We start from the raw sequence: 14,830 nt of genomic DNA, 5'->3' as shown, positions 1-14,830 counted from the left end.
GCGCAATCTTTTGTGATTTTCATCAAAGTGTGTCATTTTCTTTCTCTTTACAAAACAAGCCATGGTTCCCCAAGGTGGGTGTTGAAGTTACCAGCATCCCACCCACCTTGGAATCAGTCCCAAGGAGGTCCCAAGACGGAGGAGACAAAGCCAGATGCCCTCCATCCAAGAAGCCGCAATCCTTTTTCATGAAAAACTGAAGCATTTGATGCTGCGAAAAATCATTAATATATCCAGATTCATCTTGAAGAATCTCACAACTGTGAGTGTATGTAGCACATTTCCTTCTCCTTGGTATATTTTATGCTTCTTTTGCAATAGAAAAATAGGATGTGGTTTTGCAGATGACAAGGACTATTGACTGTGAACAATACCAAAGTGAGATCTCAAAGAGGTGATCATAAGACACTAGTCCAGTTCGTGCTGTGTGTTAGGAGGTACAAATCTTCAGTGGGGAGTATTTTCTGCACATGAGAAGAGCTGAGAAGACTATCCTGGTTATAGGGCTGAGGGAACTTTGAAGATGAAGCTATCCCTCAATGTCTTCTTCTTTGGTTGGTACCTGACATGGAAGGGAAAGAGAATCATATATGATGTTTGATGGAGGGGAGGGGGGGAGACTCAACATTGCTTCCTATTTCTTGGTGGCTGTGCCTCTAATGGCCTGATCTTCTTTCCAGGATGGTGTTTGGCCAGGCAGTGTTGGATTTCTAGAGGTGAGTCAATACGGTGGAAGTTTTTTACACCTTTTCCCCCAAATGCTGGGAAGTTCTGGGGGTTGACTTTCTGGATCCTTATGGATCATCTGAAATAATTATTTGCACCTGGAGAATTTGAGCATAGACAGAAGCACAATGTAAGCACTCCAACAAGCATTTCCACTGATGAATAGTTTTTATCTGAGACATTGACTACAAGACTCATTTAAGGTACAGTATTTATTTCAAAAGTCTCTTCTACAGTGAAATTTGGGAGGAATCCCTTGCTTTTCAGAATCTCAGAGAACACCTTTCCCAGTTTTTCTTGGAAATTTATTTATTTAATTTATACAATGCCAATTTCAATGTTGATTGACTCTGGATGGGCCATGATTCAATAGCTAAGTCTGCACAAAGTGCTTAAGTGGTCCCATTAAAGTTGGCAATTGCATCTGTACTATGCATAAAGCTCAGCTACATTTAATTTTTCTTTGCCTTTTGTATCATAATATGTTGTGTCAGCTCATGCTACTTTAACTGGGTTAAACATGTTCTTTGGCCTCAGCATACTTAATTAGATTATCAGATACTTAAGATGAGTTATAGTGATATGTATAAGTCATAAGTTTATTTGTCAATCATATATAAGATAACAGGTAAAAGTATAAACAGAATTTGAATACATGAAAAGAGTAAGTAAAAAGGAATATTAGGATAGGAACGGTAGGCACGTTGGTGCACTTATGCACGCCCCTTACAGACCTCTTAGGAATGAGGTGAGGTCAACAGTAGACAGTTTATGGTTAAAGTTTTGGGGGTTTGGGGAAGAAACTACAGAGTCAGGTAGTGCATTCCAGGCATTGACCACTCTTACTGAAGTCATATTTTCTGCAATCGAGTTTGGAACGGTTTACCTTGAGTTTGTATCTATTATTTGCTTGTGTATTGTTGTGGTTGAAGCTGAAGTAGTCATTGACAGGAAGGACATTGTGGCAAATAATTTTATGTACTATACTTAGGTCAGACTGAAGTTGGCATAGTTCTAAGTTGTCTAAGCCTAAAATGTGGAGTCTGGTGGCATAAGGTATTTTATTGTGGTTAGAGGAATTGAGGACTCTTTTCGTAAAATATCTCTGGACTCTCTCGATTATATTTATGTCTGATATGCAGTGCGGGTTCCAGACAGATGAGCTGTATTCAAGAATTGATCTAGCAAATGTTTTGTATGCTCTAGTTAGTAGTACAACATTACCAGAGAAGAAGCTACACAAGATTAGGTTAACAACTCTTAATGCCTTTTTGGCAATGTTGTTACAGTGGGCTCGGGCACTTAGATCTTTAGAAATGAGTACTCCAAGGTCCTTGACAGAGTGAGGGTCATCTACAAGGTCATGTCCATCTAATTTGTATTTTATGTTTTGATATTTTTTTTTTGCCAATGTGCAAGACAGAGCATTTGTTGGTTGAAATTTGAAGTTGCGACTTATTAGACCAATCTGACATATAGTCAAGGTCTTTTTGAAGGGGAGTTGCATTGTCAGTGGTGTTGAATAGTTTAACATCATCAGCGAAGAGAACACAGTTGCTTTTAATATGATCACAAAGGTCATTTATGTAAAGTATGAAGAGTGTTGGACCAGAGACACTGTCTTGAGGAACACCGCTATTAACATGTACAGGATTTGATAGAGCCCTTCCTTTAGGTGCTTCTGAGTCAGCATAATTTGGGGAAAACCTATTCAAAAGGAGTTGTGGTGGTGTTTGTCTGTATCTTTGCTGCATGTTTGGCATAACTTTTTCTGTATGCAGTTTGCAAATGATGGCCTGTGGTTGGCTGACAATCTGAATGATTTGCAGTGAATATTTGAAATAATGTCTGATAAAACAGGGAACATTCATCTGAAAGTTAATGTACCAAAGGCCTGCCAAGCTGTATTTGACAAGGTATATAGAGTGAAGAACTGCAAGTCATGATGAAAATTACAGCAATGAAAAATTGTATTACAATAATATAATTATAACATAGGATATGTTAATAATAAAATGGCTCTCTTACGCAATCAAACTTATCCAGTTTTCCCTATATGATCATAAGATCCTGACAGTAAATCTTAAGCTTTGCCACCCTATAATTCAAAATCCTTATAAGAGATTTTAGATTCTGTTATACTATTACAATCCTTTTCCTTTGTAATATGGTATTCCGTGTTGTTGTTTTGATAAAGTGTGGATCTTCATCCTTATAGTTATGCTCCATCTTTCCTAAAGATGGGAAAACGGATGGAGAACGTTTAAGAGAAAGTAATGAGTAGTATATAGCTTGACCTGAAAAATGAATGTCAAAAGAAGTCAGACTAGTAGTTTTGTACAAGAGTGAGCTTCTGCCTCATTTTTCAAGGATGATGGAGGGAGACAAAAACAAATAAATCTTAATTCTACCTGCTACGGTGATAATATTGCATACAGTATGAAGCATATTGAGGCTTCATCATAAAGAGACAAGGAATGGGGATGGAAGCACAAAAGGTAGAGAAGAAGGATGAGTAAATGTTCCTTTGAGCAGAGGGGAGGAAATAGAAGGAACCAGAATCAGATGAAGTTGAATAAATGGTACATTTAAAGAACAAAGATCCTTATGAAGCTGTGTATCAATGTAGCGAAAGCAAAGACAGTGGTTTGCAAGAACAAAAAGAGACAATGGTATAGTGAATCATATAGTGGTAAAACTGATTTAAATTCTTTTTCCTCATCTTCTACTTCTATTGAGTTGGCTTATTACATTAATCTGCTTTTTCTGTGCTTTGCATACAGTTCCTTCGCTCAATGAATATGTATTTGTGATTGTCTGGACTACTGTAATGCTCTCTACATGGGGCTCCCCTTGAAGAGCACTCAGAGGCTCCAACTGGTCCAGAACGCAGCCGCTCGGGTGGTTATGAGCGCACCTCATTACGCCCATGTAACACCTCTCCTGCATGAGCTGCACTGGCTCCCAGTGGTCTTCCGAGTGCAATTCAAGGTGTTGGTTACCACCTTTAAAGCGCTCCATGGCATAGGACCAGGATATCTATGAGATCGCCTTCTGCCACCAACAGCCTCCCACTGACCAGTTCGCTCCCACAGAGAGGGACTCCTCAGGGTGCCGTTGGCCAAGTTATGCCGGCTGGCGACACCCAGGAGGAGAGCCTTCTCTTTCGGAGCCCCTGCCCTTTGGAATGAATTGCTCCCGGATATTCATAACATCTCTGATCTCCGGGTCTTTCGCTGTACCCTCAAGACCCTACTGTTCCGACAGGCGGGGCTATCTAATTGAATGATTTTAAATTGGATTTTAACTTTGGGTTTTAAAATTCAGCCAAAACTATTTAATGATTTTAATTAATTTTAACTATGATATTGTATATTTATGTTTTTAATTTTGGCTGTACACTGCCCCGAGTCCTTCGGGAGGAGGGCGGTATATAAATAAAATTATTATTATTATTTATTGGTTAATCTTTAGTGAGATTCACAGCCTTTGAGGCTGGTTAATAGCTCAGCAGCTCGAGTCCTAACCAAGGACCTAGGAACTGTTAAGGTATCATCGGAGGATGTAAGCTGTTCCGAGTAAGGTGGTTTTTTGTAGAGTCAAAATGTTCAAGTCCGGCAAATTTAGAATTTCTAAATAGCGGGGTAGTCCTTTGGGTATTGCTCCGAGGGCTCCAATTACAATCGGGACAACACACGATTTCTATTATTATTATTATTATTATTATTATTATTATTATTATTATTGTTGTTGTTGTTGTTGTTGTTGTTGTTGTTGTTGTTGTTGTTATTGTTATTATTATTTAATCTTTAGTGAGATTCACAGCCTTTGAGGCTGGTTAATAGCTCAGCAGCTCGAGTCTTAACCAAGGACCTAGGAACTGTTAAGGTATCGTCGGAGGATGTAAGATGATCTTGAGTTTCTCATTCTCTAAAACTTTCTCAATCTGATGTTCCCAGTGGTTTTTGCTGTACTCAAATCCAAACTTCTGGCACAATTTCCAGTGAATGATCTTAGCAACACGGTCATGGCATTGTAGGTAGTCAGTTTGTGAAATTTTGCTGCATCCACTGATCAGGTGGCCGACTGTCTCATCTTTCTCATTGCAGAGGCGGCATTTGCTGTTGATGGTAACATGTTGAATTTTTGCCTTCATGCAGTTTGTGGCTAGGGCTTGTTCTTGAGCTGCCAAAATAAAGCTTTATGTTTCTTTTTTCAGTACTCCTGATCTTAACCAGTTCCAAGTTAGTTTCTGGTCAGCTTTGCCTTCAATACTTTTCAAGTATTGGCCATGCAGAGCTTTGCTTTTCCAATTTTCAGCTCACTGCTCAATTATTTCTTTCTTATATTCTGCTTTTGCTTTAATTGTCTTTAAAAAGCCTCCTTTATTTACTTCCTTAATCATTGGTTCTTCACTTTTCTGGATGTAATCATTCAAGCTGCGTTTTTCTTCTTCCACAGTCTACTTTACTTGTAGGAGTCCTCGACCACCCTCTGCTCTTGGTAAATATAATCGATCAACATCACTTTTAGGGTGCAAGGCATGATTCATTGTCATAAGCTTCCTTGTTTTTCTGTCCAAATTGTCTAACTCCATCTGGGTCCAGTCAACTATTCCTGCAGAGTATCTAATCACAGGTATAGCCCAGGTATTTATGGCTTTTATGATGTTTCCTCCACTCAATTTGGACATTAATATCTTACGAATTCGCTGAATGTTCTTGGCTGAAGTTGATTCCTTGACTTTATTATGCATTAAGTCAGAGGCTTCTAAAATCCCCAAGTACTTGTAGCCTTCTTTTGATTTTACTGCCTTTATCATTTCTTCATTCTCTAGTTCTATTCCATCCTCTTTTATGATCTTGCCTGCTTTGGTTGCTATTGTTGCACATTTGTCAATTCCAAACTGCATACCGATGTCTTGGCTGAATTCTTTTGTGTTTTCAATTAATAAATTCAGTTCAGCTTTTGTTTTACCAAACAGCTTCAAATCATCCATGTACATCAAGTGTGAGATTTTCAGTCCTTTCTTTGCAAGTTCGTATCCACAGTTCATCTTCTTCAAAATGATTGTCAGTGGTAGCATTGAGAGTATAAAAAGTAGGGGTGAAAGGGAATCGCCCTGGAAAATGCCTCATTTAATTTCAACTTCACCCAGTTCTTCTTCATTAGGCATAAGTTTCGTTTTCCAGAGGTTCACTGAAGATTCCATGAATTTTTGTATGTTGCTGCTGATGCCTAAGATTTCCAGGCATTTCTTGATCCAGCTATGGGGAACTGAATCAAATGCTTTCTTATAGTCTATCCAAGCCATGAACAGGTTGCTTCGTCTTTTCTTTGAGTTCTTTAAGATTAGCTTGTCAATTAGCAATTGATCCTTTGTTCCTCTTGAGTTTTTGCAGCATCCTTTCTGTTCTACAGGAAGCAAGTTATTTCTTTCCAGGTATCCATAGATTTGGTTTGCAATGATACCAGTAAGAAGCATGTATGTTGTTGGCAAACAGGTGATTGGCCTATAGTTTCCAGGGTCCTTTCCTTTTTCTTTATCTTTTTGGATCAAAAATGTCCTTCCAGTTGTCATCCATTCATCATTTTCAGGTGTTTTTAGAATCTGGTTCATCTGGGTTGCCAATCTTTTGTGCACACTTGTAAGTGCCTTTAACCAGAAGCCATGTAGCTCATCCGGTCCAGGTGCACTCCAGTTCTTCACTTTTCTTGACTGTCTTTGCACCATTGCTTATTATTATTATATTATTATTATTATTATTATTATTATTATTATTATTATTATTATTATATAATATATATATATATATATATAATATATAATATAATATAATATAATATATATAATATATATCTATTATTATAATAAAAATAAATAATAATAATAATAATAATAATAATAATTTAATAATTTAGTTTTAAAGAGAGAATTTCTGGTTCATTTGATGGCAGTTCTGGCATAGTGTTAAATTCTTGCCCTGTGGCTACTCTGAAAAGGGTGAATCCAGTGCTAGTGTTATAGACAACGTCTGCAAAAGACAGTAGCTCAGTCCAGTTGTCCTGTTGGTAATTAAAACAATGCAGGTATTGCTCTAGAACCAAGTTAGTTCATTCCATCACCCCATTCGTTTGTGGATGATGACTAGAACTAAGCCCCTGTTCGGTTCCGAGAAGGTCCAAGAAGGCTTTCCAGATCTTGGAAGTAAATTGGATTCCTCTATCTGAAATAATGCATCAAGGAGCATATATTGCAAGATGGAGTAGACCAGGGGTCTTCCCTTGCCTGCACTTAGCAGCAGTGCAAATCGGACAACTTGTTACATAGTTTTCCACATCCTTCTTCAACGAAGGCCATTTTAGAGTTGCCATTTTAGTAAATATAAAGTTTTCACAAAATGACTGGCTAATTTAGAGTCATGACAAGCTTGCATAGCTTTCAATCTTTCCTTAGCTGGGACAAACAGTTTTCTCCCAGCCAAGCTAACTCATCCTTTATTGTGCAGGTGTGTTTATGAGCACAAAACCACTCATCTGTTTCCAATGCTTTTTTGAACTCCATGATGGTGGCATTGTCTAAGGCATTTCTTTGCCTGCATGCATGTGACAACTTTGGCTGCCAGCTGGAAACCAGGAACATGGGCTTAATCACTTCCACTTTAGCACTGTTGTATTGGGGTAACCTGGACAAGGCATCTTCCAGAAAGTTTTTCCCCCCTGGTAAATACCTCAAAGTAAAATTAACCTGTTGGAAATACTGTGCCCACTGGACCTGTTTGGGACATTTTTCTCAGGGTTTTGAGAGCTTCTAGATTCTTGTGGTTGGTCCACACCTGGAATGACATTTTATTCCCCTATAGCAGTGATGGCTAACCTTTTTGCGTGCCAAAAGCGGCGGGAATGCAGAGGGGTCACACACACGTGTGCCCACATCCATAATTCTATGCGCCCCCCCATGCCCCCTGCTTTTGGCACGCGATGGCACGTGAGCCTGGTAGGCCCATTTTTCACTCTCCCCAGGCTCCAGAGCCTTTCTAGGAGCCTGGAAAGGGCAAACACGGCCTTCCCCATCCCCCAAGAGGCCCTCCGGAGGCTGGAAACAGTGTGTTTCCTGACTTCTGGTGGGCCCAGAAGGTCCAAAAATCAACTGGCTGTTGCACGCATGTGTGCTGGAGCTGAGCTCATGTGCCCACCAATATGGCTCCACATGCCACTTGTGGCACCGGTGCCATAGGTTCATCATCACGGCCCTATAGGAAATGTCTCCAAGTCAGGAGTGCCATGTGACTGTAAAAGCTTCTTTCTCTCATATCGCCCATCTTTGTTCGGTTTCAGTTAATTTTTTAGAGATGTATGCACATGGTTGCAGTTAGCCTTTTTTATTTTCTTGGAGTAGGACCGCTCTGATTGCCACATCACTGATATTGGCTTGAATTACAAATGGTTTCTCTGGATCTGGGTGTTTTAACACCAGTTCAGCCGAAAAAAGTCTTTTCAGTTTTTCGAATGCTGCTTGGCACTAAACCATTTTAGTGACTGGCTGGGTTTTGGCTTATGTATCTCTCTAGTTTTCAACAAGTTAATAATTGGGAGTGCTATCTGGGCAAAAGAGGGCATGTATTGCCAATAGAAGTTGGTGAAACCCAGGAAGCTCTGTAATTGCTTGCAGGTGCGAGGGGTTTCCCACTCTAGCACCACCCTGACTTTTGCAGGATCTATTTCCACTCCTTGGTGGGAGATTTGGTATCCCAAGTAATTTATTTTGTTTTGGTGGAATTCATACTTGGAAAGTTTGGCAAACAATTTAGCTGCTCTTAACTTTTTCAAGACCTCCCGCTCTAACTTAACATGTTCAGCCTTAGTTTCAGTGTAAATCAATATGTCATCAAGATAAACCAAAAAACCCTTGCTCATGCAGCGCTTTGTTAATCAGCTGCACGAAAACAGCCGGAGTACCTTGGAGTCCGAACAGCAAAACTTTAAGCTTTAAACACTCCAGTGGGCAGTTAAACACTGTTTTCCATTCACCCTCCTCCTGAATTCAGATCCAGTAATACTGTAAGCTTCCCTTAAATCTAATTTGGAAAAAATCCTCCCCTTTGCCAAAAGAGATAGCATGTCCTTCATCAGAGGAAGGGGGTATAGATTTTCCTTGCAAATAGTGTTCAAATTTCTATGTTCCACGCAAAGGCGTAGAAACAGTACTGGGGTGCCCACTTTGGGTCTGGCAGGTTCAATGAAGCTGCACTCAAGGTCTTGTCTATGAATTGGCGTTCTATGAATTGTTCATAGAATTGTTCATCCAGCTCCCGAGGGATCATGGTGTACATTTGTGGCTTAGGCAGTTTGGCCCTGGTAGAATCTCAATGGCACAGTCAGTAGGTCTATGGGGAGGGAGTTTGTCCAAAGCCGCTTCACTCAACACATCAGCTAATTCTCGGTACTCCCTGGGGATGCCCGGTAGGGCTCCACTTGTCCCAGCAGCAGCTACTTCCTCACGGTGTGGCATCCCTGCCTTGTAAGGCTCCTCCCTCTGGGCCAGTTCATGGTTAGAAAATCCATTCCATCCAGTTCACCCTCAGGTTCCATTTCTTTAGCCAGGTTAGTCCCAAAACTAAAGGCCACTCCATCCCTGGCATCACAATGAAAGCAATGGTTTCAGAGTGGTTGGCCATTATGAGCTCCAGCAGTTCAGTGGCACATGTGGCTGGGGTGCCTCCTGCAATGAACCCATCAAGTTGGCAAAAAGAGACTGGAGTTTTTAATAGCCTTAGTTGGATTCCCAGTCTTCTGACTAAAGTAGGGCTTATTAGGTTCCTCGTGCACCCCGAGCCCAACAATGCTTTAAAACTTACTTTTCTCCCCGTTAGTGGGATTGATAGTTCTATGGGGATTATAAAGGGTTCAACAGTCTCACTTATCAACAGATCTTCATAGTCACTCCCTAAATGGTCCAGTTCTTCTGCCGGAGGGGTCAGAGTTCCCAGCACTGGAGGCAACTCTGGCCGGAACTCCACAACCATGCGGCTCTTTAAAGTGGTGTCCCTGGGACACTGTGGTGGTTTTGTAGACCTTCCTGCAGTTTGCTACTCTCTTTTTCAGGCAGGGATTTTTGTATGACAATCAGCTGTGCTTTCCCGCAGTTGAACCAGATGGTTTGACCATCTCCGTTCTCCGATGGGGACCTCATCCAGGTGTGACTTGCAGGGTACTGGTTCCAGCCTTAGTCTATTTCAGCTTCCTCAGCCAAAATGTACCAGTCATGCAGGAGGACTGGGGCTCCATGGTCTATGTAGGTTTTGTACAGGTTGTCATTGAGCCCATCCTTGAACCAGCCCAACAGTATTTCCTCTGGCCAATCCACGTGACAGGCCATCTCTCAGAATTCCTCTATGTATTCAGCCACCGGTGGGCGTCCTTGCCTGACATTCCTGATGCAGTCCCTGGCCTTTTGGTTGGCTAAGAGGTCCTCAAATCTCCATCTCAGGGCCATCATAAAGCGACTGAAGTTTCGAAGCTTTGGGGCATCTGCATGGTGGAGGTTCACCATCCACTGCACAGCTACCCCTTCTAGGGCCAGAATGATGACCCTGATTTTGGCTCCTTCTGTGGGGAGGCCTCTCACATAATCCTGCATGTAGGTTAGCACATGCATGAGAAAAAAATCCTAGTTGATGGGGGTCACCATCAAATCTGATGCCCGGGGGGGGTGCCTTTCACTCTAGAGGGAGAAACCTTTTCCTGCTGAGCTGTGGGCCATGCCCTGTGCCAGAAGGACTTCCCAGGATGATGATGGACTCATCAGTGGCTGTTGTACCACCAGCAGACGTCCTCAGGGTTGGGGACTCCCCTTGCTCACCGGTAGCTTCCTCTTGTGCTTCATCCTCACCCACAGCACAAGCCGGGACACTCTGGATCCAAATGCCATGGATAATGGCTTCCCTCAGAAGTTGATTGGATCAGCCTGGAGCTTCCTCTAGTTCATCATCTTTGTAGAGGTTCTCCAGCATGTGCCTCCAGCCTTGCTGGTAGCTCCCATGAGTGAAGGTGATTCCCTTGGTTCTGCCGTCCCAGCCTCCCTTCTTCCCAACACCAATGGACCACCTTGGTTTTGTAGAGCTGCTTGGTGCAGGCACTGAGGATCTCCTCCTGTGTTGTGACCCAGGCCCAAGTAAGTAGTAGGAAAATCAGTCAGTGAAAAAACAAACAAACTTTATTCGAACAGCTGAGAATTACTTCATTCCCAGTGTCTTTCAACTAAATTAAAGCAAATTTGTCCCAACACAAATTCCTCAGTCCTATCGCAAACCTTGATCCAGTTAGGCCAACTGCCAAAGGCCTTTCTTGGCAAACATTCAGAAGTCACAGATATAAAAATAAATGCAAGAGTAGATGAAGAAGACGAAGCTACCAAATTTGTTTTCCGGCAAAGCCCAAACGCCGTTGCTGGTCTGTTTTAAGCCTTATGGGAGTGGCCAATCATCTCTTGGCCCTACTCCAGAGTTGTCCTCTTTGCTTGAGCTGCTCTTGCCTTCTGGCAGCTCTTCTCATGCGTGCATTAGGAACAGGCTCCTCCTGTTCCTCTGCCTCACTCCTATCAGGCTCTGGAGGCTCTGGAATCCGCACCTCACTCCCTGACGGCCCTGGGCCCATCTCTGCCTCTGATGCAGAGCCTTCATCCAGGCCTTGCCCAGCCTCCAGGACTGGCCCCTGTTCTCCCTCAGCCTCATCGCTGTCCAACTCTGCTGCCAACTCTGCAGACTGCTGGCGGACCACAACATTCTGCTGGGTTTTGGTGGAAGTTTCTCCCCAGCATTCAGAATCTTCTTGATTGCAGCCCTGGATAGATATTGTATGCATGGTCCCCACGTTGGGGCTATTGCCTCTCCAGGTTGACCAGCTTGGACTTCCTGTAAGGTCCTGCCTCGCCATTCTTCAAAGGAAACCAGAACTCCTGAAACGAAAGCCTTTTCAAAAGGAAACTTTTACTGGAAGATTGTGACAGCAAGAGATGTAGGCAGAAAGTACTGTAACTTTTCCCACTTGAAACGTTAGATTAAACCATTGCAGACAGAGCCCCTCCCAAAGTCCAAAACATCATCAAGCCAATCCTGGGGTGTAAAGATCTTATGGGAAGCTCAGGCCGAGAAAGGTGATAAACGCCAGTCTCCAAGGCAATGCTGCTTCTCTTCTCCAGAGATGAGATAAAGCAGCCAAGGTCCTGAAAATTACAGCAAAGCAAAGCAAGAAATAGAAACAGAAACCCCATACAGAGATTCCCCCTAAGCCTCCCCCACTCCCACCAGAATGACAGTGTCCTTATAGGAATCTATGGGACCCGACAGACCAGCTGATTTTGACCAAGAACAGAAGTTGGGCATAGGTTATATTTTAAAAAAAAACATCTGGATGTTGCAATCTATGTATGATGTCCTAGAATAAATAATAAACAGAATAAATAGTAAATATACAAGGCAGAACTAGAAAATGTGAACTATAAAATATTTAATAAACTAGAGGTTGGTGATATGGAGTAAAATCTTCCCTAGTTTACTTTCTGGGCTCAAACACATCAATCTATTTGCTAAACTCTACTGCAGTGCATCATCAATGCTATCAAAAACCTGAAGGCATGAAAGTGATAATATATGGCAACAAAATAGATATTATTACAGGTGTATTCTCTACTTAAGGGCTCCTGGTGGAAATCATTTCTTCCAAAAAGTACTGGCCTCTCTTTGTAAAGAAAAATAATGCTTCCAAACACAGAAAGAGTCCTGATTTTGCCTTTAATTGTTCCATTTCAGAGGATAAACAGATGTTCCACCTTCCACATTTTATCCACATTTATTTATTTTTGTCTTGTCCAGGTCAAATTCTTTCCACACCTTTGATATCTACCAACATCAGTGGGATGGCTTCTTTGGGAGAAGGTATCACCTTCTTCTGCAGGAGCCAGGATCGTTTTCATGGAAAATTCTATCTCGTCAGATCTACAAGCTCCAGTGATTTAGGGAAAACTGTACGAGTTAAGGAGGCAGAATCCAATCAGGCTGCATTTTCCTTCTCCCAACTTAGCAAATCAGAGGGGGGCATGTACAGCTGCAGATCTTGCCTGGATGGAGTGGGATGCTCATCTTTACGTGGTAAAATCTATTTCAACCTAACAGGTGATGTCTGCTCACTAATTGTTTGATTTTCACATAACTGGCTCTAGTTTCACAATTTTGCATGTCAAATATTTCCTTTCCCTGCCAGAGAAGCTCATAGGATAATTTTGGGGAAATTGCTCTCCCCCCTCCCTCCTTCTCTCCCCCGTCTCTCCCTCCCTCTCTCTCTCTCTGGTATTTTATCCTTTTTATTCATTTATAATATAAAATATAAAAGCAAATAATAGGAAAAATGGGGGAGGGAAAAGGGAAGAGAAAAGTGTAGAACAGATGGGGGAAAGACAGAAAAGGAATTGACTTCTGACTCCTTTTGGTGCAGTAGAATAAGACAATAACATCAAACCTCAACTTTTTACTTTTACATAATAGTATAAACCAGCCATTTCTACAACAACATATCTAATCAGTAAACCCCAAAATCAAATTTCATTTTTTTCCCACCTCGAGCACCAAGTGCAGAAGCAATTTCCAAGTAGAAAGAAAAGTAATTGTGTTTTTATATACAACATCAAAGTCCCCCCCCCAAAAAAATCCAAGTCTTTTTCCATTGAGCCCCAAAGAAAAGTTCATATCAACCAACAGGGTTGTTATTGGGAAGGGGAAGGAAGAGGGAGCACTCTGTATACCACTCAGATCACAGGTACAGGAGGTGGGAAATTAGCCTTTGTAATGCCTGAATGGAAAGCCAAGTTGCTTCAATTAAAATATCCATGCATTTTGCAAGAGATTTCCCTCCTGTGTCCATAGGGATGTGATCCAGATTAAAATTGGTTCATTTTCTTGCCCTGATGTGAATTAGGTTCTTTCGCAGTCCTCCAACCCTCTGGATTGGACAAAGAGTGCCTACATGTGCATGAGGATGGCAAAACAGAAATGTGAACAGGAACTTACATCTTCCCATCAGATGTTGTTGGCCTCATGAGACAATGCAGCCATTTGGGCACTTACATCATGGCGCCTATAACTTCATTTTGATATCTTTTGGCTTTTATAGATGCCGTTCTCTGTAAGATAACTTTGTTTAGTATATCACATTGAAGACACAGAATGTAAGATGAGGGAAATTTAGGTGCTTGGCCTTCGATAAAACAATATAGTGGAGAAGAAATAAATAGGCTTTCACTTTCTTATAAATATTTGGGGGGGGGAAATGTACTGAGAATGGAATCCTTTTCTTGTCAAAAGACTGAAAAAGGAGGGATGTTATTTGTGGCTGAATGAAGCAGGAGATATTTGCCTACAAGGATCTCTGAGGTTTCATTGAATCTTTCCCCCTTCTAGATCCCAGCCTGACCAAACCTTCCATCCAGATTTTAAATCCAGAAAATCATCCATACGTCTCCATATGGTGCAACGGGAAAAAACCTAGACTGACATTTGCTCTTATGAACTCAAGGAAGCAGATACAGTACAAGGCTGCAGAGCCTGGGGAAAAGAAAGTGGATTTTCCTCTCCACTCAGCGTGGTTGAAAAAGGCAGGAAGTTACACCTGCCAGTACCACCTTGAAAGCAACCCCTTTGTCTGGTCAGTGCCAAGTGACCCGTTGGTGTTGCCTTTGAGAGGTAAGTCACCAAAACAGCATATTTCTTTTTCTCCATTTGCCCATCTGAGATGGACTGAATTTCTGGAAGATCTCGAACTGGGGTAGAACTTTTAGCAATGGATACCATACAGACTGGTAATCATAAAACATTAGGCCATTGTTTTAGTAGGTTGTAGCAATAAAATTAATATCCCGAAGAGATAGAGAGGGTGAATAGACACATATTGCAAAATTGAACAAAGGCTTATCTGCACTTTTGAAATCACCAGATTGTAACAATTGTAAACACTGAAGGATTTTGCTCCAATAGTGAGTGCATATAGTGACTTTCTAGGTTAAGCATAAGATTTGGATGATAATATTTTAAAGTAATCCCTTGACAGCAAC

The 14,830-nt window shown here is 41.6% G+C and overlaps 1 protein-coding gene across 1 annotated transcript; it reads left to right on the top strand.

Moving 5' to 3' along the window:
- The first annotated feature begins 431 nt into the window (after nt 1-431).
- LOC132712203 (leukocyte immunoglobulin-like receptor subfamily A member 3) lies at nt 432-14,592 on the top strand. The gene is made up of 4 exons (XM_087894496.1): nt 432-554; nt 681-716; nt 12,600-12,899; nt 14,181-14,592. Exons 1-4 carry the CDS (start codon nt 524-526, stop codon nt 14,546-14,548), a joined length of 735 nt encoding a protein of 244 aa, XP_087750622.1. The 5' UTR covers nt 432-523; the 3' UTR covers nt 14,549-14,592.
- The last annotated feature ends 238 nt before the right edge of the window (nt 14,593-14,830 follow it).

This window comes from Pantherophis guttatus, chromosome 4 (assembly GCF_059756535.1).
Source record: "Pantherophis guttatus breed Tessera chromosome 4, ASM5975653v1, whole genome shotgun sequence".
NCBI classification, from domain to species: domain Eukaryota; kingdom Metazoa; phylum Chordata; class Lepidosauria; order Squamata; family Colubridae; genus Pantherophis; species Pantherophis guttatus.
The sequence above is the reverse complement of the archived record's forward strand: the minus strand, read 5'-3'. Positions and strand labels throughout refer to the sequence as shown.